The sequence below is a fragment of the Crocodylus porosus genome, unplaced genomic scaffold, assembly GCF_001723895.1.
Source record: "Crocodylus porosus isolate Cpor-Errol unplaced genomic scaffold, CroPor_comp1, whole genome shotgun sequence".
NCBI lineage: Eukaryota > Metazoa > Chordata > Crocodylia > Crocodylidae > Crocodylus > Crocodylus porosus.
In genome coordinates, this window is record NW_017728886.1 from 85,613,509 (window position 1) to 85,636,803 (window position 23,295).

Here is a 23,295-nt window from a genome sequence, read left to right on the forward strand (position 1 = left end):
CTGAGTTGCTCTGAATTGCCTTGGGGCATGCACTCAGAAGTCAGGGACATATTTAAACCAAGGTGAACATTTTGAATTCTGATTTTACATTTTTAAAATGTTAACTAGAGTACTGTAAAGAATATACCATATAACCTAGTCTAGAGAATCTGATGTTGAAAAAAATTGTAATCCATTAGCAGTCCTATGAGCAATCTCTTTTCTTGTATGAGATATTTTTGAAAGAAATGCTCTTCTGTAATTTGCAGGGGAAAAGCTTTTTATGTAACTTTTATTTAATCACAAACCTGCTGTCTAATTATAAATGCACATGGAAGGCAAAGACACAGATAATTGTTACTGCTCCCATCAAATTTCCATTTTAGGAATATTTTTACAGTACGGCTAAAGACTTTCAGCTTCCTACATTTCCCAAATCTAATTAACATTCTTCTTCAGTTTAATAGCTTAGTAAAACATGTAGAGTAAATGAATACAATGGCCTGCCTCAGTAAAATTAGATTGTGTTTGTATCGACCAACAAAAAATGTATGGAAACTAATAGAGGAAATTAGTTTCTTTGTCTATGTTAGACCATTAATGTATTAGTTTTGTCAGTTATAAATGGAATGTCTGTTGATTTGATCTGAAACCTTCCAAACTAATTTTGATTTAAAAGCTGAATAGGTAAAATCTGATGCTGATTCCACTAAGTCCAGCAATTATGCTGTGAGTTCTAAAAAAGGGAAGTTAGGTTGAATGTTATCTTCAGCAGATGGTGTTCTTTTCTTTAATGGACATGTTTTTAAATAAAACATGCTTCTTTCCTGTTACTCTGTAAACAGGATTTGTCATTTTCCCTTCAATGAAATGCATATTCTGGGAGTGATGCCAGTAGTAATGTCAAACAATTGTGGATTGCTAATCTTGAGAAAAATGTTTAATAAGTACGGCAACATTGCAAGACCTCTGGTTCATTTGATTTTTACTGTGAACTTTGCTAACAAGTAAAATATATATATTCTCTGTATACAAATCTTAATGACCTTTTTCATCACAGCTGTACTTTTGTATTTCCTTTCGGACAGCATGTTGATGGATGAATAATGATAAGAAATATGGCAGCAGTGTTTGAAAATGTCTGTCTGGAAAACCATTATTTCAAAAATTTGTTATGCTTTTCAGCATCATTTTCCTTTGTTAATATTTAGCTGGCATTGATTTACTGTTCAAGAAACCAGGGAGGGAAGACTTGCTTTGAAATGTAGAATAGAATCTGAAATAAGCTGTCAGCTCTAGTTAGCAATTCATTAAATGTGATTTACTTTGGTAGTTTGTGGAGATGGGCAACTCTAGCTAAGAAAAATAATTAATTTAATTTTGGTTTAATACTTTTTCTAGCACCTTTCTTGTAGTCAGGATCCCAGGACATTTTTATAATTAATTTATTGCTGCAGCTAACTACCGGGGGGGTGAGGGTGAGGGGGTGGAATGAGGGAGCCGTTCTGTACAAATGAAAAAATGTGGAATGGTGTGTGGAATAGGCCAGCAACCTATGACTTGCAGCAAGATTCGATTTGGCCTGCAGAGGTTTGATCGGGCATGGAGAATCAGTGGCATAGACATATGTCATGCTGCCAATCCCCTCTGCTGTGGCACCTGCTGCTCTGCTGCGTTTGCCCTTACCCCGCTGCAGGGGGTTTGGGAATCTGTGGCGGGTTAAATGTGCAGCTGGCTGCTTTGTGGGGGTGGAGGGGAGGTAGGAGGGAATGGAGATTTTCTGCTCATTTTGGGGAAATCAGGTTGCAAAAGGTGGCCTGTGCTGACAAAAGATTGCCAATACCTGGTCTAAGAGTTGAAGTGAAAAATAATTTACCACTTTAAACTTTTTTTTTTAAATGTAGATGTAAAGTAAAGCACGCTTAACCACACTGGGTTGTATACAGTGATATCTGAGAAGGATCAATTAGTCTGTGTGAAGTTGCATAGTACTATGGCTCGACTGTTTCTGTTACTTGAGAATGCCCATTTAGTGCACTTAGAACTCATTCAGATGTGTCTGCACTTCATTTTATTGTTCAATATAGACATAGATTTAAGGGCTACTGAAGATTACATCAACTAGACTGGTCCCATAGGGACTGCTGTCTGGCCTGTCTCACCAAATCACCTTATACTCTGGCTTTTTTTGCACATCTACCCAGGAAAGATCTTGTTGTTCTAACTTCATTCACCTTCGTTCATCTGGTGGTTCCACTCACTTTAGGGAAATCCCTGGTTAGGGTAGGTTTTCATTGCCTTTGTGCTGTCATGATTTGTACCTTAGTTAATGGCAGGGGTGTCAGTTGTGGCCTGTGAGCTGGATCTGGCCCCCAGAGCCAGGTCATCTGGCCCACACTTTTGCCTTGAGCCCTGCTGTGATGGGGGACTTTCCTCCAGTGACAACAAGCTCCTGGATCAGACCTACAGTACTTCAGCTTTTCCCATGGTGGCAATGAAGTACCTGGGCAGCAGCTATGGCGTTGAAGCCCCAACAGCACCATGGGAGGAGCACTGCAGTTTGTTCCCCTGGTGCCAGCCAAGTGCCTGCAAAGCCAGGTTTCCTGCTGAGGTGCTGCTGGGAATGCAGCACAGCGGCTCTTGCCTGGGAGCTTGGCTACCTCTGTTGGAACAAGCCGTGGTGCTGCTGAGGCTCCAGTGCAGTGAGGCTGCTCCTGGTGTGGCTGCAGCCACCCAGGCGCTGCTTGGCTTCTCTGGCCCTGGGCACTGCTTAGTTCCCTTGCCTTGAATGGCTTCTTCTGTCTATGCTGCATTGTTCCGGGCAGCAGGTAGCATGGGGAAGAGCGGTAGCCATGGGAACGTGTGCTGGGCACCATATACCCAGCTGGGTGACTCCTGCCTCTGTGCACAGAACTCCAGCCCTGGATACCTTCCATCCACTCCACCCTCCCAGTGTGATGAACAGCTACCTGTGGGTGACAGAGTGGGTGGAAGAAGGCCAGGAGGGTTACACTTTGTTTTGGAAAGACAGGGTTGGAGAAGAGGCAATGGTATCGTTTTGTAAGTCTGAAATATATACACTTGTTCCTTAGTTCAGGAGGAAGAACACAGCGTATCAGAATGCATTTGGGTGAAGAGAAAACATGTAAGATGCAGCATCGATATAATGGTGGGGATTTATTAGAGGTAGAGATGTACTTAAATCACAGTTTCACAATTTTTGTAAAAATTGTGAAAAATGGTGGTTTCCATGATTTAGCATGGAATCCCTGGGAAAAAAACCTCACTAAAAATAAAATACTGGCTCCCCAGTGTGAAGCCAGTGACTGTTGTGGCTCAGCATCACAACCCACTGCAGGGGGGTAGCCACTGGCATGAAGGGCAGCAGTCAAGATGGCAGCTGCTCCCTCCACCATTGAGTGGCTGAAAGGGCTGCCTTTCATGCAGCCCCACATGTCCCTGCCAGATGAAGGAAGCCCTCTTCCAACCAGCAGCAAGGGACAGGGCTACATGAAAGGCAGCCCTCTTGGCCAGTCAGTGGCAGGGGGAGGAGAGTTTGCCACGAAAATGGCAAGAAACTACAGGGACAAAATTAGGAAGACAAAGAGAAAAAATGAGATGTACCTAGCAAGAGAAATTAAAGACAACAACAAGATGTTTGATAAGATGTTGGCCAGAAAAAAAAGACAAAGGCATCTGTGGGACCACTGATAAACAGCCAGGGGAAACTCTTAAACAGAAGATGCAAAGAAAGCGGAGCTACTCAAGTGCTACTTTGTCTCAGTCTTTAGAAACAAAAATTAAGCTGAAATCAGATGCCTAATAATTATTTGGATAAGGAAGGGAACAAGCTGAGAGAGAGAGTGCTTTTCGTGTGTCTGAATCAGTTCAAGTCAGCAGGGCCAGATGAGCTTCATCCCCAAGTACTGAAGGAATTGGCAGAGATCTTGGAGCCCTTGGTAATAATATTCCTGAAGCTTTGGGAGATGGGTGAGATACCAGAGAACTGGAAGAGGCCTAATGTTGTAGTCCTCATGGTTTACAAGGCAGAGGAGGACCCAGGGAACTACTAACCAGTTTAGCACCACCTCAATACCCGGGAAATTACTGGAGCATATCTTAATGAAGTCTTTTTGCAAGCATCTGGAAGAGGAAAGGCTGATTGCAAGCAGCCAGTATGGATTTACTAAGAACAAATCGTGTCAAACAAACTTGATCTCCTTCTTTGGCCAAGTAACTACTTGGGTGGTGGACAAAGGGAATGCTGGGGATATAATGTATCTGGTCTTCAGCAAGACTTTTGATAAGTTCCCACATGACCTTCTCATAACCAAATTGGAGAAATGTGGCCCGGACAAAACTGCTATAAGATGGATAGACAACTGGCTCAATAGCTTCAATTAAAGGGTAATTATAAATGGATCCACGTCATGATTTTGGGAGGCTTTGAGTGAAATCCTACAGGGGTTTCTCCTGGGCCCCGTGTTGTTCAACATATTTATTAAGTATTTGGACCCTTGAATTGAGAGCTTCTTGAGCAAGTTTGAAGACAACATGAAACTGGGAAGGATTGTGAACACACTGGAGGACAGAATCACAGTTCAGAAGCATCTTCACTATGACTGTCAAACTGTTTAAAAATTTGATCACAGTCAGTTGCATGATTAAAAAATGGGTTACAATTAAATGTGATGTTAGTTGCACAACTAACAACTCAAAATTGTGGAGCTGTCCCAGGTCCAGGGCACGCCCCCTGCCCAAGCACAGCTCCATTGGCAGTGGGTTCACCCTGCCTTTGCCTCAGCAATGGCAGCCATGGGCTGACCAGGCTGGGAGCAGCTGCTCTGGCCCCAGCCTCACCCTGGGCTTGAACTTCCCTGTTTAATTGCTTAGCGAGTTCCAGGTGGTCCTAACCTGCCCTGGGCCTGATGGTGCAAGGCAGTCTTGCTGCATCCCAGCACCACCTTCCCCAAATGCCAGATGCTGCCAGCTCGGCTGCTCAGGGCCCCAAATAGGGGTTGTGGGTGGGTGTGCCCCCCCCCCCTCCTGCTGCAGCTGTGTGAGGTCTGTGTTCCACTGGGACCCCCATGGAGCCACTGTGGTGGGGCTGCCTGGCACCCTTAGGCCCCACGACTCAGGCTTAGGGAGGGTCAGGACTGCCTGGGAGCTCCAATATGAGCCTCCTCTGGGCCTATGGGTCCCTGTGCAGCCCCAGTCTGGGCCCCTGGACAGTGGCAGCGGTGGTGGTCCTGTGTGCCCACAGAGGCATCTGCTTCCGGTGGGCAGGGTCTGGATTACTGTGGGGCTCCTGCGGTCCCAATCTGCACCATGCCGTGTGCCCGGCCCCAGCCCAGCACCAATGGAGCCTGATCCACGCCTGGCACGGCATGAGTTGCCACTGCAGCACCAGGCAGATCCACTGCTCTCCTTCCCATGCCACCTGGGCTCCCCCAGGACCTGCACGGAGTCGCCAGACCCACTGGGTCCTGACGAGAGCTCAGGTGACACAGGGAAGAGCAGCAGCTCTGCCCGGCTCATTGATGGCGGTGTTGGGCATGGCTGTGACTCCGTAAACACTGGGTGTGCATTGCAATGTGAGCCAGGGGCTGCAGGAGGTGGCTCTGTGGAAATCCCTCCCTGCCCACCAGTAGGGGCTGCCTCCACAGGGGCGCAGATCACTGGGCCACTGTCACCATTGCTCCCCAGGGGCCTGGACCAGGGACACGTGAGGACCTGGGCCCAGAGGTGGCTTGTATCAGAGCTCCCAGGCAGTCCTGACCTGCTCCAAGCTGTGGGGCCCGAGGCTGCCAGGCAACCTTGCTGAAGCTCAGGACTGCCTTCCCCAAACTCCCAGTGCTGCCAGTCTGGCTGCTGTGGGCCCTGCATGGGGATTGTGGGTAGGTGTATGGGTGGGTGTGTAGGTGCACCACCTCTTCCCCCCTGTTGCTACAGAAGCCCGTTGCCTCTGCCCCGGATGCTCTATGGCTCTTCTGCACTGCCACCATTGCCTCACTGGGTGGTCTGGAGGTGGCGGTAATGGCAGCAGGGCAGGGTAGCCTGGGTGCAGGCTCCAAAACCATACACATGATTAATGCGTTAAATAATTAACACATTAAATGGTTCTTGCCTTAATCATACACGTTAACGACAATTCATTGACAGTCCTAATCTTGACCCTTTGAAAAGCTAGGCTGGAGCTAGTAGGAGGCTGTGCAATACTGAAAAGTACAAGGTGCCATGCCTTGGGATGAATAATAAAAAATACAAATACAACATAGGTTACATGTGACTATGACAGCACTATGGAGAAGGATCTGGGAGTCTTGGTAAGGCTCAAGATTCAATATGAGTCTGCAGTTTGATGCAGCCACATAAAAGGCAAATGCAGTTTTGGGATGCATCTTGCATCAGGTGCAAAACACAGGAGGTGATATTCCCTCTCTTCTTGGCACTGATTAGGCCTCATCTAGAGTATTGTGTTCACTTTTGGGCTCCACATTTTAAAAAGGATATAGAGATGTTACAGAGGGTCCAGAGGCAGATGACAAGGATGATAAAGGGCTTAGAAAGCAAGTCATATGAAGAGAGGCTGAAGGAACTAGGTATGGTCTGCTTGTGAAAATCGTGCTTAAGAGGGGACATAGTACCAGGCTTCAAATACTTGAAGGGCTGCCATGAAGAAGAGAACAAGTACCTTTTCTCTCTTGCTGCATAGACTCAGACACAGACCAGTGCTTGAAAATGCAGCAAAGTAGGTCTGATTGGATGTCAAGAAAAACTTCTTTACTATTAGAACAGTGAAGCAGTGGAATAGATTGCTTAGGGAAATTGTGGATTTACCATCACTGAAGGCATTCGAGAAGGTGCTGGACAGCCACTGGTCAGGGATGATTTAGGTGTAGCTATGTCTTTGTCCTTCCATGGGTATTTTCTGGATTTTGTTCATTGCTGCATGGGGCCAGGAGGGAATCCTTCCTACCCCACTGCTGCATGTCAGGGTTTTTTGGGTTTTTTTCTAATGCCTTCCTTGGAGGCATTGGGTGTTGGCTGCAACCAAGGCTGGGGATTTTGACAGGGATATGCCAGTACTTCTGGTTTAACCTAAATCTGAAGCTTCCTGGCTAGGGAGTCTTTCCTCTCTGTTCAGGGTCAGACCAATCACAGGATTTTGGACAGAAAGGACCTTATGGTCAGATTGGTATGGACTATGGGGGTTTTTGCCTTCCTTTTTAGCAGGGGGCATGGACCTCTTCCTGGCATCTCTTGAGCTTATATTAACAACTTGGTAGCAGCTGGTCATTGGCTACCATGGTCCTCTTGCTTTACCTGTGGCAGGTAAGGGTGTTATGTCTTGGTTTTGTGTAAGGCTTGACTGTGTTGTTTTGCTAAGAGGAGAGGGTAGACAACAGATTTGTATAGAATGGTTTTGATAGGGATAACCCTGCCTGAGGCAGGGTTTTGGACTAGATGACCTCTTGAGGTCCCTTCCAGCCTTATGTCTGTGATTCCAAGTATGTGCTTATTTTAGTGAAAACACATTTTGAGAACACACGTTTCTGCAGAACTGCAACATTTCTGCAAAATTTACAGCAGAACTTGCACATTTTTAGGATGTGAAGCAAGCCAGCTTGGTTCAGGTCTTAAAATCTAAGTTCTGCAGCAAAATTTGACTGCTATGCAAAGGGAAAACTGCAAGAATAGGTAATTTAGGACTATCTTAGATAAAATATATTCTTATGGAACACTAAAGAAAATCACTTTTGGAATGTCTTTATTAAAAATTTTAGAAACATCACAGAATTGATTAATTCTTGCACTTAATGACACTGTCAGTCTTATGTAGCCTTATATTTTTCTTTACTCTTTTTCATGTATGGTTTCTTTTTTTTTTTAAAGAGCGGTATAGAATCCAGAGTGATCAATTAGAAGACATTTGGCTAATAGCAAATGAGCTTACTCTTCGTCTTGAAGAACATTTCAAGAAGCAAAATTGCAAAGACTTCCTGTGTACCTTCTCTGGTTCAATTCCTTTGCAAGAATATTTTGAATGTATTGATCACCACTTTGAGGTATGTCTTAAAATATTTTATATGCTGATAGAAGTATCATTAGTTTTTTATAGCAAGTCTTGCTTCATGTATGGTCTTTTACTTTAGCATAGCTTTTCTGGTCTTTTGCTTTCCTCAGAAGTTTCCTAATGATAAACTACTGAACTAAAGACCCATTGCGTTCAACTCCTTTGGATTGGAATTTATTCTGTATTATGAAATGAACTCTGGATTGGGCATAAGGAATTTCTGTTTCTGTATGCATATCTGAAACCTCCTTATCCACCTGTTCCTATTTTGTACATCAGCCCTGGCCTGGAATAAGGCAGCATAAACATCTTAGAGATCCAGAGTTCATACCTCAGCATTGCTCTCAAGGAATGCTTTTTTAAGGAAAGCTACCAGATTTGACAGTTAGACTTGAGGCTTCTTGGCACATCTGCTTGAGGCTCTTGAGTAAGTGCCCACTACTGCTTTCAGAGGCTCCCTAAGATAGACCCTGAGTAGCATTAGCTGTCTATTTTCCCTAATTGCTAGGCTTGGGTGTGCATGGAGTAGAAATGAGTGGGCAAGGCTTGATTTGTTGGTGGCCGCTGGGGGCTTGACAAGGTGCATCGCTTCTCGGCCTCTTGAAGGCTCAGATCGAAAACATTTACTCTTCTATCTGTGCTCATCCTGACTTTCTTTGTGGTCTTTGACAAGTGACTTGACCGACCTCTGGAGTGGCACTTCATTTTTATAAAGATAATTGCACATGAAAAGGACTGCATTAGTGACAAACACTCATTTGGTACGGAAGTTAATTTCTTAATACAAAATTACTGAAGTGATGGCAAAATTCCATACAGGCGAATAGTCTGTAGTTCTCATTGGCACACTGTTAGCTGCCAGTGTCCAAAAGTGAAAGTGGTTTAAAAATATTCTCAAAAACCTTATTCCACATTTAGATTATAGAAAATGGAGTTTGTGCTGGTCTTGACTAATTATTTTGAGTTCAGAGACCCCAGGCGTGGTTTCACCTGTGGCCTGCTCCCATGCAAATGCTACAAGTAGATCATCATCTTATGCATCTATATAGAACAGGGGCAGGCAATTATTTTGGGCAAAGGGCCGCTTGCTGAGTTTTGGCAAGCCATCGATGCCTGCATGACAGGCACCCAGGGGCAGATAAATACTAATTTTCTAAATTTTTTAGGGGCCCTGCAGGCCAAATAAAATGGCCTTGTGGGCTGCATCTGGCCCATGGGCCGCATTTTGCTCGCCCCGGTATAGAATCTGCCCATAATCTGGCCTAGATCCCTTATTCACTAGCAGCATTAAGTAGGAAGACTGGTCCTTGAACATATTCCTGCTGATGTGCCCTTTTATATTTGCCATCTTCCTATTATAATGTAGTAAAAATTAATCCATAAATATGTTATGATTTATATACAAGTCCCTTTATATTTAAAATTATTTTGTTATACCTTGTGAAGGCAGAAAGAAAAGATTAAATGTCTTTTCCAACCCACACACAAAATTTACTCAGTCCCCTCAACCTGTTCCTCTGGCTAAGATTGTGGTAATGAAAACACCTCTAGTACTTTAACAATAATGAATAAAATGAACTAAACCAAATAAACTGACCCCCACACAAATAGTTTTACATTATGTAAGAGGGCATAGCTCTGAACATTGTTTGTATTCAAAAGTGAATTAAGTACTGAGCAGGAGAGGTACTTAGGTTAGCCTGAAGTAAGGCAAAGTCGTGGTAGGGTAGCAGTGACTAACTGGTTCAGAGAGGCAGAAGATTTGTCAGATAACTCACCTACAGAAGGTCATGCCTCTCTGAACCAGTTAGTCTCTAAAAGCTTATTTTTGCTTTTTAGTCATAGGCTTAAATCATCTGTATTGTATGTATATATCTATATGTGTATGTATGTATTTTTTAAAAAGTGGTTGTATCTGTTATTAAAACGGTGTATAACAACACTAGAGCTTTCGCTTCTGTTGGCAGCAGTGTGCTGCATTTTTACTTTCAAAGATTCACAGAAGTTTAGGGCTGGAAGGGCCCTCATGGAGGAAGTCCCTGCACCAGAGGCGTGTACTTTCTCTGACTACACTTTAACTTCCAGTACTCATCCCTTTCTTATTTTCTTTTTTTTCCCCCCAACTTCTTGCAGTCCCAGCTGTTTCCCACCATAGATTCCTTTTGGCTGTTTCTTGTGACATGTTCTTTGATTTTACCTCTTCCACTAGTGGTATTTGCACATTTTTGTCTTGATAGCAACATAAGAATTTCCACACTAGGCCAGACAAATGATCCATTTTGCCCAGTTACCTGTCTCTCTCTAGAGCAATCTGTACCCTTTTCATTACCCTTCCTGGCATCCACCATCATTGGCTTAGACTTGCCAAAGAAAAACATTTCTGCTTCCAGTGAAGCTAGCAAAATTTGCATCAACTTCGTAATCAGACTCAGAGGAATAAAATAAGATGCTGTTAGCTGGTTAATTATTACCAGTCTGGCATCTAAGCCTAAATAATTCCGGAAGTTTGAAATAGTAGTGTGATTGTGAGGTGACATGTTAGCGTCTAACACACTGTGCAGCTTTTGTCTATTATGATGACTTGAAAGGTATAATAATCCTGGGTTAGAGAGCCTCTTATTTCTTGAATGGAGCAAAATTCTGTTTTAGGTTATCAGGGAAATCATTCTGCTTCCCTCTCAGTTTCAATTTTGACAGATCCTGGTATGCTTGAGAGATGATTAGAGATTCTCTTGTCCTTTTCCCCCTCCCACTTCTAAAGATGCTGCTTCTTTTGCTTTAGCATTGTGCTCCTTCTTGCCTGCCTGAGTTGTCCTCCAAGGATTTTATGTTGACTATCCATATATAAAGGTTTGTGGCTTGTTTTATGCCAGGGTGCTTTTTGATAATTAGAGGCCTTGAATCATTTCCTGTTAACTTTGGGAAGCATTAGGGAAGATAAATGTCATGTTACCCATGTCCTGGGAACAGCCTATCTTGCAATGTACATTTTGATGACTTTTGACAATTGCTCTGTGACTCTCATATGGAGGATATTACCTACTTGGAGAACTCCATTTATTTGTCAAAGACTCAGGTTTTAGAATGTCTCAAGTCATTTTTTTGCTTTAGCGTCTTATACTGGTAAATAAAGTAGAAATCTTTGCAGACAGAAGTATGAATTATTATTGCCTGAACATTTTGATATATAATTTTATCATGGTTTTGTGGGCACTTTAAGAAAATTGGCTGCAATACTGGACCTCTGGATATTGAGTTGAAAAAGGTTTCCCAAAAGGAGAAAGTATAGTTTCAACCAAAGGAAAACTTAATATTTCAATCACTTTCAAAGGGAATTATAACCCTTCACTTTCTGCTGCTGTGTTACATTTAATACAGTTTACATATGTGCCACAGACATAGCACATTGAAATAAAGAGAAACCCTCATATCATGGTGCTGACGAGTTAATTTCATTCCTGTCTTAAGACCTCATGAAGAGGCTATTGTGTATTATCATAGATTACTGTGGCTGTCAACAATTATTTTCAATTTCAATAATAGGAGACATTATTGCAACCTGCTGGTAGATCTCATGATGTGTGTGAAATTTACCCCAAACCAATACAGTCCATGTGACCACAGCAAGCTACTCTTTTAAAATTAATAAATACTATAAGTATTTCCAGACAGTTCCTGATCTAAAACTTCATTATGCACATAGATTTTGAAGGAAGGCTTTTATCTATTGGCTCAAACTCTTAATCTGGATTTTTTTTAATCCTTAAAAAATTGCAGCTGCGCTTGAACGCTGAAAAATTCCAAGAACTATTATCTGAACGGGCAATACAGTTTAGAGCTATTGAACGACGATTGCTAACACGATTCAAAGACAAAACCCCTGCTCCCCTCCAACATCTGGACACCTTGCTAGAAGGAACTTACAGACAGGTCAGTACAGTTTGGTTATGAACCTAACTTTTCTTTATTTTGTTGTTAAAATTCACATGTTAAAGCACATAAGCTATACTTTTCTGATCACATTTACCATTCAGAAGACCAGGAAGCAGTAATTTGTTTAACCTTATATTCTCTGCAAGTTTCCAGATGATTTGCAATGGTTTTATTTAATTTGCAACCACAGAATTTCTACTCTTGGATCACAGAAACTTGACAGGACATCATTCTTTCCAAGCTGATGTTGATAGTGTAAATATTTTATAGTTCATGTGAAAATATTTTATAGTTCATTGCTTGTATAAATATTTTATGGTATACTGTAAACTGGTGGAATGGTTTGGCTGGTGTAACATTCACAACAAAATTAGTTGAAGCCTGACCGTGTCCTCCTTCAAGACTCTATTCCCTTAACAGTTTGTAATGCCATAGTTATATTTAAGGACCTAGCTCCTCTGCCCCCCACTCCACCCCCTTTCCCCTGGACTGGTCTTAGGCTGGTGGAAAACACCAAAACATACCTCACTCCTGACTACTACTACCACAGCCCCACATTGCTTGGGAGCCTAAGAAGTCACATTGTTGGTGTCTTGTGCCATCTTGCTAGGAAACCAGATTAGTCTTCAGTCTTCAGCCTGCCATGATATTCTCTTCTCTGCACCTGTGCCTAAAGAGTTGGAGAAATAGATTCATAGAGACACAGGTAGCTTCTGGGCTCTGGCATCCCATCATATAGCATATCATGTAATTGTTTTAAGAATGACTGACGTTTTCTAGAATGTCTCATACAAAAAGAATATATATGTATATATGTGTGTGTGTGTGTATATTCCTTTTCTAAAAAGCTTCAGTCATTCTTAAAACAGTCAGATGATATGCTATATGATGATTAAGTTGAGGAAAGATTCCTATTACATGAAAAAATTGCCTAGAGGTAATTACATAAGAATAAAGGTTACCTTTGCCATAAATTCAATTCTTTCTATTGTATGAATCCTTAATAAAGGTAAGATTTTTTTTTTAAAGCAAATACATGTTACTTAATCATAAAAATATGAGACATTTTGATAGGTTTATGATTCCTCCACACTTCCAGGCAGGTTTACTGAACCAGATTATAAAAGAATTAAGGTCTGATATTTACAGTGACAACACACAAAAGAACTGTTACACATGAACAGATCCCCATTAAAAATAACCAGGTTTTTGGGGTGTAAAAGTCTGCCTGGTCATTGTGAATTTCAGGATGAAGATCTAAGATCTTTTATTAAAATTTGATAAAAAGTCTCAATGAATTATGTTTGATTTTCTATTCTGGAGGTTTACTTACAGATGCAATCAAGTAAAAATTATGTTCCATCTGACTTCTTGTTTTTTTACCTACTGTTGATAGTCACATTTTAGGATTACAGTAACTGAAAGAAACAGAGAAATAGAATTATCTAAAGTCTGTTTATTTTGACAGAATGTAATACTTAGTTTTACTAGAGAGTTGATCATTTTCTTTGTTTAAGTCTTTCACATAGTAGTTTGAGTCTTTCACATAGGGGAGACATTTTATTGGGAAATGACTTAAGAACATGAGAAATAGTATAGAGAATCAGGTTTATGTGTGTTCTTGTTTTTAAATGACAAAATTTGTTTTCAAGGTTCTTTGGGTAAATGTGATACTTTTTATTAGACCAACTAAATAGTTGGAAGAATTGTTCTTTGCAAGCTTTCAGGTACAAACACCTTGTTCAGGCAGAGGAAGAGTTTGGAGTTGTTTTGTGCTGTCCTGGATGGTATAGAAGCTGATCGTTACCAACTTTTATCCCATCCAGGAGAGCACAGAACAACTGCAAACTCTCCCTCTGCCTGAAGAAGGGTGTTTGTACCTAAAAACTTGCAAAGAACAGGTTCCCCAAATATTTGGTTGGTCTAATAAAAGATATCATATTTACCCAAAGAACCTTGTCTGTCTGTGTCCTTAGACACATAGCTACAACTGACATCACCCCGCAAAATGTTTTCAGACTTTTTCTTATTGGAGCGAACGGGTGGGGAGGGGAACAGGAATGCTCTCTTCCTGCCCCTCCTCCCCTGGCACACATTCATTTAAAGGTGTCATGGGATCTGACAGGTTGTTGTAATAGTGTAACTATTTCAGTTTAGAAGGAGTGTTTTAATAGCACCTCAGGCTTCACTATAAAGACACATGCAAGTGAGATATGAAGGCGTTTGGAATTGATCCTGGCTAATGGGAAATCTTGGTAAGCGATTGGAACAGGTGGTGTCATTGTCTCCACCAGGGCATTAAAGTCCACAACAGGATTTGGCTCCAACAGCTTGAAGAGCAAAGAGTCCGTCAGAAGCAAGCAGCCCCCGAACCAGCCAACCATGACGCATACATTTGCAACTACTGGCATAGATCATGCAAATCTTGGATTGCACTATTCAGTCACGTGAAACAATGAAAACCATCTACGTCATAGGCTACAATCTCTACCATCTCTCACAAACAAAAGGATGCCAATAATAATTTCAGTTCAGAAGGAGGATTTTAATGAAATAGTTGCACTGGTATAATTCCTTTAGTGTGAACAATGATGTACTGGTATAAAGATGTCTTATGCTAATATACCTTATTTTTCTTGCTATGTGAGAATAGCTATACTAGTATGTACTTATATCAGGAAAGTGAAAAATAGAACAGTTACTCTGTGTAGAAAAGTCTTTTAAATATAGGCCTAATGGTGCTTAATAACTGCCTGATATAGATTATTTCCTATACATATTGATATCTATATCTGTAAAGTATTTGTAAACTTTTTTATTGGCATATCTTTTATGCCAAGCTGCAAATTGTTAGAATGGAGTTACTGCATCAACCTGATTTCTGTAATAAAAGTAGAATTTAAATCAGGGGTGTTAAACTCTTTTGGCCCTGTAGACTAGATGAGTGGCTCAGGACCAGTCCATGGGCTGGATCAGGCCCACGGGTTCCCTCCTGCTCCCTATGTCCCCTCCAGCAGTTTAGCCAGCTGGTCTAGGACTCAAGCTGTCTACGGTATGGATCCCAGAGTGGCTAGAATGGACACACTTTGTGGTGTTGTCTGGCTGGAGAAACAGCCATGCTATGTGTGGTGACAGACCCTACTGAGCCAAGCTGCACATGGTGCTCACCCCTAGCAGCTTCAGGACTGTGCTGTATATTCTAGCTAGTCCATGAACCATGCTGCATGTGGCGCCGTGTGTACTGCAGGTCCTGGACTGGCTGTAGCGGGCACCACATGTAGTACAGTTCAGCTGGATTGGCCACCAGGTGTAGTGCATCTGCTACTCCAGCTGGACTGCACTGTACACAGCACTCATTCTAGCTGCTCCAGGGTCTGGGCTGCGTACAGCCCAAGTCTCTGATTGGCTGGAGTGACCACTAGATCAGTTTGCTGAGGGAGGAAAGGGTCAATGGCCAGATCTAGGACACATACTAGCCCTGCACCATGGTTATGTGCTGTGCTCCATGTGAGTCTGATCAGACCCAGGGACAAGCACCAGGGGCCAGGTGGCAGGGCTCTGTGGGCTGTATGTTTGTCATCCCTGCTTTAAATGCAAACAGTCAGTTCTGTAGATTTGTAAGTACGTTAAATCACATGAGTAAAAGTCCTCTTTGCTGAGCCATAGACAGTCAGGCTGCACTTGATTTCCTTGCAAAAATGCATTTCTGTTCACAATCGAATCTTTTTTATTAGTCCTTGGAGATATATATTGAGGCAGGATGTATCCAGTGCTACAATAAAACTATTAATGGGTCTGTTATAAGGAAATGGCAATATTGTCTTGTCTCTATGCTGAGAGAAATATATAAGGAGTTTTCAATTGTCTGCAGTCGTGAAATGTTTCATTTTGGTTTAATCTTGTCTAGTGTAATTATTCTTTTTGTATTTGTGTTCTGTAAAGTGGGTTGTAATAAATTTGGTTGAAATGCTACCAAGTTTAACAGCTATATGAAGTGCCCTTATTTTGATGGCAGAACTGTTACATTGGAGGGTTATACAATAGTCTTAATAATATAACCTTGTAAGAGAACTTGTGGCTTGTTTAGTTCTAGTGGGTGATTTGGAAAGTGTGAGTTTTAGAGTCCTGGGTGGTGATTGGACAGTATCACATGAAACAGAATGCACTACTAGCTCGAATTTTAAGGAAAAAATTTAGTTGGACAGGTTTTATATGAAACTGAACAGTAGGAGACAGTGTGCAAAATGTTGGTTAGTTAATAGAAGGGCTATGAATGTGAAAAAAGGGTTGTAGCATAATGTAAGAGAACTTTTTGTAAATCAGATGCTTTACTGAGTTCCAGTGGATGATTTGGTATCCACTGTGGTGGTTTTCTCCTGTCTGAGCTCAGAGCTTTCATAGCTTGAGAATGGATGAAGATGCTGCTCTGGAGTCATAATTCTTACACACTGAATCTTTGTCGTCAAAAACTAGGAAGATGGTTATCACCATTTTTTGGATTTAAGGCATACCCCGTGGAAAATGTCAACTCTTAGTTTTCAGTCATTTGGCTACAGAAGAAATAATAGAGTGATTCCAAAACACCCAGAAGACCACAACTGATTGGAAGGTTTTGAAACCATGGATTCCTATTTGATATCTCTGGGTTTCCCTGTGTATCAGGCGTAGGTGTTATCACACCCAACAGAGTTAATATTGTGTGTTAATATTGTTCACCCTTAAGGATTTTGCCGTACCATTGTTGGGAATCGGTGGTCTAGAATGTCCACTGTCCCGGGGCCCGAGAAAGCAGAGAAAACTTACCAGGAGAGCTGGACAGGAGAGCCGCTGCGATGGAGGGAGAGCCCACGTGGCTCGTTAGCCGTGTCTATGTACAGCTGCGGCCGGCAGCTGACGGTGACATCAGACGCTGGCTGGCGGATTTAAAAATGGCGGCTGCCACTCTGGAGGCGGCAGAGAGCAAGAAGAGCAAAAGGCTGTCCGGGCCATCCCTGACGCTAGCCCCGCGGGATGGATGGAGAAGAGCTGACATGCCGGAGAAAACGGTGGCTCGGAGAGAAGGAGTGATGACGGGATCATCGGTGGATCGGTCTGAGAGTGCTAGATCAGGTGAGCAGAGGAAGATTGAGACAACCCCGGAGGATTCAGAGCACCCTGAAGTAAGTGCCAAGGCGGTGGGTGCAGGAATCGCTGAAGAGGAGTGAGAGGCTGAACGATCACCTGGCTGGCAAGAGATCAGGGTGGGATCGCTGCCGAGAATAGAGGACACTGATTGAAGGATAAGGGGTACAGCACTAAACAGCTGGGAGGCATTACTCCTGAGCACTATCATAGGGAGCTGGTGGTGGGTCAGCGAGGTAGTCAGTACAGTAGGACCCTTTGAGGAGACACGTAGCACAGGGTGTGTAGGGTGATGGGTCTGTGGCGAAGTATCTATTGTTGTGGGGCTAAGGCACCAATACAGGCTGGCGCGAAGGAACTGACGTCAGAGCAGGAGTAACCCAAGGGTTCTGGGGATAACTCGAAGACTAAGGCCACCATAGAAGCCTGCAGGACCATCACTGAGCAGGCACAGGGAAGTGGAGGGCACAGGTGGCGTGAGGCTGGGGTGTAGGGGTGGCAGGAGCCCCGTGTATAACTGACGAGTCAGACCCAGGCCACTGAGGGACCCGTGAACTAGCCCCGCCTCACTAGTGTAACAGCAAGTCATGGCAGGCGAGAGCGGGGTTGGCGACTCGGGAAGACAAACAACCACGGTAACACCTACGTCCGGTAAAGGGAGTGGTCAACGACACGGAGAGTAAGACTCCTAGGAGTGACTCACGAAGGCCCGTCGGGGACATCCTTTTTTCGGAAAAGGGAGAGAAGACTTTGGATACTTATGATGGAGTTAATCTTTAAGAGGTGTAGTAGAGTCCTAGGTGATATCTTTGCTGTCCATTTTGTGTTACAAGTGTTTAAATATTTGATCTTTCTTCAGGTTTTCTGTATTTGTTTTGAATGTTTTAGGGACTTGTCTCATAACTCACAGACTGTGAATATCTTAGTGACATGGCAAACTAACCACTCTTTGTGCATATTTTGTTTTATAACCATAAAACATACAATAAAACAGAAGAATTGGCTGTTAAACTACCAGGTTTCTTCAGTCTTAAGTGATGCTAATGACCCAGTTTAAAAAAAAAACACAAAACCCACAAAACTACAGTAATGGTTCTTTGCTGTTGGATTGGTGACGTACTTTGGCTTGCAGTTCTTTCTAAATATAAAAGTTCCATTTGTCACTAGCTGGAGCTATGGGTTGTTGACTAGTAGTGTAAACTTGGTTTCTTTTCTCCTGTTTTTTTCTTGTTGACAACATTGTTGAAAAGCTCATTCCTCAACTATACTTAAATGCCATATAGTTGTAGAACAGCTTGTGATCCAATTTTGTGGCGTTTTCCCTACAAGAAGCTAGAATTTTTGGAATGATATTCACTCTAATTTTTTTAGTTTATTATCTATGCTTATCTTGAATAGTTGATTTTGTTCCTTGAGGGATCCATTTAAGGATCACAGCTTGAACAGATTCTCGTGTACCTGAGTTTCTTACCTAATAAAGCCCTGTTACTTTCACTGACAGGAAAGCGTGTCCAAACAGTTCTTTGGAATTGAAAAGGTGATCATAGGTTACTATTTCCAGTTACATCTGCTGCAGCAGCTAATGGGAAAATGTCCCACATCTTTCAGCATCTCCACCTTGCATGCCTACAGTTTGAGTTGGCTTACACAGACAAGCTGGTATAGCACATAACACAAGATTTGCTAAGTCAGCAAATATTTTACTCTTTTCGAGTGAGAAATACAATAGTTCCTCCCTAATTCTGAAAAAAGAGACTTCCCTCATACAATAGCCTTTGTAGTTCCATGTATTAGTAGTAGACTGTTTTGTACCTTTATACAGCAAGCCAAAATATTGGGACTCAAGAATATTTTACTTCATTAGGTTTTGTCATTTTTGTAACCTGATTGAATATTTACTCATTCAGTGGCCAGTGCTAAGGGAATAAGGGATTCTATACAGAGTGCAGGGCATCACTAGTATCAGCAATGACTTTCCTTTGCCATTGATTCTAACCCCTTCATATTTCCATAGTCATTTTATCTATGGTGACAGCCACGTAGTTTAATCTAAAAGTCAAGTAGAAGGTTCGTATCCTTTTGGAATTTTGTGGTGCCTGTTTTGTCTGACAGCACCTTGCACCTCAGGTTTAGTTTTTGATAGTATCTTCCTTCCTGAAAAAATTATTTGTGATCAGTTGAACACACCCATTTATATCTACTGATTTGGTCTAATTAACATATCAGTTCTGTCAGCTCCATGTCTATCATTTTTTCTGATAGTCTTAAAATAGGAAGAAAGAGAGGAAAGGGAGTATTGTTCCAGAGATCAAAACACATGTCCATCTCTGCTAGATGTACCTGACCATTTCCCATCTTTCCTATCCCTGCATAATGAGAATTTCATACAGTGAGATAGGAATTATTCCAAGGCATGATCTTGACCTTGACTGTTTTAAGTCATATATACGTTGGAGTAAAAATAGCTTTTTATGTGTGTTCCTTACAGAAGTTAAATTTCATGCCTTACAAGCTAAGTTGTTCACATATTTGAGAACCAATGGTGTAACAAGAGTACATCTATGATGATTACTGGGGAGGAAGAGTAAGGTGCATATTACCTATTGAATGCTATGTATTATGTGTTGTATGTTTGTTCATGTAAGAGCATGACGTATTTTAACACATTTGCACAAGAGGCCATTTCTTTTTGTAGAAAACATGACGTAAAAATCACAAAGCAAGAAATTTGTAAATTCAGTCTTCCCACAATGGGGTTATCAGATAAGTTCAAAGGGAACTCAGTTGATTCAGTACTCGGATCAAAGGGAACTCAGGGTTCAGTAGTCAGACCAGTACATGTTCATTAATGATTTTGACTCAGGTGTTAAAAGTGGACTGGCAAAGTTCACAGATGACACCAAATTATGGGGGACTGCGGTCATGCTGGATGATAGGCTGGGGTACAGGCTGATTGGAACAGGCTCACAAGGTAGGCAGTTCAAAACCTGATGATGTTCAACACTGAGAAGTGTAAGGTACTCCATCTGGGGAGAAACAACCCGCAACATACTTGCAGGCTTGGCAGTGCTACACTTACCAACACTACAACTGAAAGAGACCTGGGGGTCTTGATAGACCATACAGTGAGCATGCGCCACCAATGCAGTGTCGTAGCTGGCAAAGGAAACAAAACACTGGCATGCATCTACTGATGCATCTCAAACAAGACTAAGAATGTCATCCTCCCACTTTACTCGGTGTTGGTGAGGCAACAGCTGGAGTTCTGCACCCAGTTTTGGGTGCTGCACTTCAGGAAGAATGTGGAGAAGCTTGAGAGAGTCCAAAGGAGGGGTATATGTATGGCATAGAGGTATGGAGAGCAGGCCATATGATGAGAGGCTGAGAGACACGGGTGTGTTCAGCCTGGAGAAGAGAAGACTCAGAGTGGACTTGGTGGCAGCCTGTCAATGTATAAAGGGCACATATCAGGCACTGGGAGAACATCTGTTCACCAGGGCTCCCCAGGAGAAGACTAGAACTAAAAGTCAAAATTGCTAGAAGATTACTTTAGATTAGACATAAGGAAAAACTTTACAGCTTGAGTGTCCAGGGTCTGGAATAGACTCTCCCCAGAAGCGGTGCAGTCACCTACTCTGGATGTCTTCAAAAAATGCCTGGACGCTCACCTTGTCGGAGCCATCTGACCCCAGCAGTCTTTTGTGCCCAAGCACAGGGGGCCTGGACCTGATGATCTTGAGAGGCCCTTTACAGCCCCTAACATGTATGGATCTATGGATATTACTGTAACTAGGACTGAATGATTAAGTCTGCAGTTTCACTATGATTGCCTTTAAAAAAAAATCCAATTTTCAGAACTACAAAAATGTTCTAAATGTTCTAAAACAGATAATGTATGCTTGAATTTTAAAGGAAACTGAGTTTCAAGTCTTCATTATAGCAACTATATTTCAGAGGAATAATTTTGTCTACACATCTTAAGGTCATGCTCAGTATGATGTGATATTAAACTACAAATAAACAAAAGCTGCAATGCATTATGTGCATTTTGGCAAGAATTCATGAATCCATACATCTTTGGGGGTAGTATATCAAGGGTGGTATACTCACATTATGTTATTCCATGAATAGTTCCACTGATCTCTGGAAAACATACATTACAACTTGTTTAGGAAAAAGGAGGCTCAGATTCTCTCCTGTTATTCATCAATCGTTTTATTGGCTTCCTTGGAATAATGCTGGTTTGAACAGCTGAGAATCTGTCTTAGAAAATGATCAAATTATTTAGCCAAAAAATACCTGGACAAGATGTGCATAAACTTGGGTATTTGTCAAATCTCAACTAGAATATTGATTTTGCAGTTAAATGTGGCAAAACTTCAGAGAGGAAATAATGTCAAGTTCAGACTTACTGTGTTATCTGAAATCTTGTTAGGAACTAATTTGCCTGATTTATATCATGTTTTGTTATGAAATAAATAAGAATTGGCACATAGTATTTTAATACTTAAAATACTGCTTTGCAGGGTTTCAACACTCTTGCTTGTTTGCAAACCTTAATGAAAAAGAGCTGTAATATGCATGATTAGGATGGCAATAGTAAAAGCTCCCTGAAATTGTTCTTAATAAATAAGATGGATTCAAAGGGATTCTTGCTTTGTATTTTCTGTCCAGCAATTCAGATTAATTTCAGATTCTGCTGAAATCTCAGGAAACATAATATATACTTAGTATACCTCCTGAGGCCTCCAAAATTAACCTATGTATTGCGTGGATTTAGAAGTGTGGTGTTGCATTGTGTTGTTTTTCCCTTCTGTAAGTACGTTATGTTATAGTCATCCTCTCCCGGAAGATTTTCGTAATGTTGGATTATTTTATATTTTAATATGAGGTAAATACAGTTCAGGGCCATGTAATTTATAATAAACTGCATTAGAGATGAGAGTCAGATTATACTTGCTTTACGTCAAGTGTTGCATTAAAAAACCTATATATTTTTTTTTTTTGCGTGGGGAGAGGTAAAATAATCTACCACGTAATTTTTGGAGTTGGAAGCTTGCATACTAGGCTAAACTCTGTGAGGTGGGTTGATCACTTTCTGCCTGTTGTAAGTGGGCTCAAGGAGGATCACTCCATCAGTGGAAAGATTTTCCATTGATGTACAGCCACCATAAAGGCTTGTAAGTGGTTCTCTTTTTGTGCTTCATAGGGTTTTTAGCCTAATCCCAAGATCTGTTTAGGCCTCTGGAGACTTTTTTAAAAGTGTTTTTGAATACTGAAAATGAAATGTATCCACACTCCTTGTGGTAGGTGAGAACCAGAAGAATTACAATTAACTACTGGTAACTGAAATAGTCAAGGGCTCCTTCGGAAACATATGCCTACCAGACCCTCAAGTTCATTCAGTCCTCAAGAAGTTAATACTGATTACAAAGGTCAGGGCAAAAAGTGCTAGAGTTGGGGGGGGGGTATAAAATATTTCTCACTGAAGCAAGGGGCACTTTTAAAGGAAACTAGATAAGCGCACAGTCTGGCTACCTTTAGAAGATGCTATAAAACTTTCATTTTCAAGTACACCTTTCTTTCATCAAAAGCCCAGTCATGGCATTGATATCCTTTTTCTAATAAAGTCTATAACCAGTTCAAAAATTTTTAAAAAATCAACTTAAAGAAAATTAAATATATCAAATCAAAGCCATGACATCAGGCAGAGGTTTCCCTGAAAAGCTAGCAGTGCCAGAGGGAAGGCCATGAAAACCTGTAGAGCTTTGCTTTTGCTGTTAATATTATTGGAAAATTTCTTGGCTGTTATAATGATGGGAAGCTGTGATATAGATAAATTGACAGAGGCACCCAGGTTAGAGGAATCGAAAAATGAGCTTGATGCCAGGCTTGCAAATTAATTTCTTCCCTGGACTTGTTACTTTGTTTTCCACTGGCTTGTTATTAATTCTGTGGAGGTCAACCATTTTGGCAGGCATACCACAAATTAGCCCTATACTTGCTCTGATTCCCTTCCCCTACCCAGTCTGCTGTTCTGCTCCCAGTACTCCCTGCAAATTTTTTAGGATCATCTTAAAATTGTCCCCCATAACATTGCAGCAGGACAGGGCAGGTGATTTGAGGGCAAGCAGCTGGTGAGTCAAATGGCCTGATCCCTGGCTCTTGCTACCTGTCGTCCCCTC

General features: G+C 41.8%; 1 protein-coding gene across 8 annotated transcripts in view; it reads left to right on the forward strand.

The window, feature by feature from the left end:
* Window positions 1-23,295, forward strand: part of BBS9 (Bardet-Biedl syndrome 9) — a 479,447-nt gene that overhangs the window by 151,503 nt on the left and 304,649 nt on the right. For 7 of the 8 annotated variants that reach the window (XR_002101810.1, XM_019538430.1, XM_019538471.1 and 4 more), the window contains 2 exons: window positions 7,876-8,048; window positions 11,834-11,986. Coding sequence is in view for 7 of the 8 variants with exons in the window: in XM_019538430.1 (XP_019393975.1) it covers window positions 7,876-8,048; window positions 11,834-11,986 (326 nt within the window). In the remaining variant the exon portion in view is untranslated. Of the gene's footprint in view, window positions 1-7,875; window positions 8,049-11,833; window positions 11,987-14,283; window positions 15,146-23,295 lie in introns of those variants that run through there. The other variant, XM_019538477.1, reaches the window with a different exon arrangement.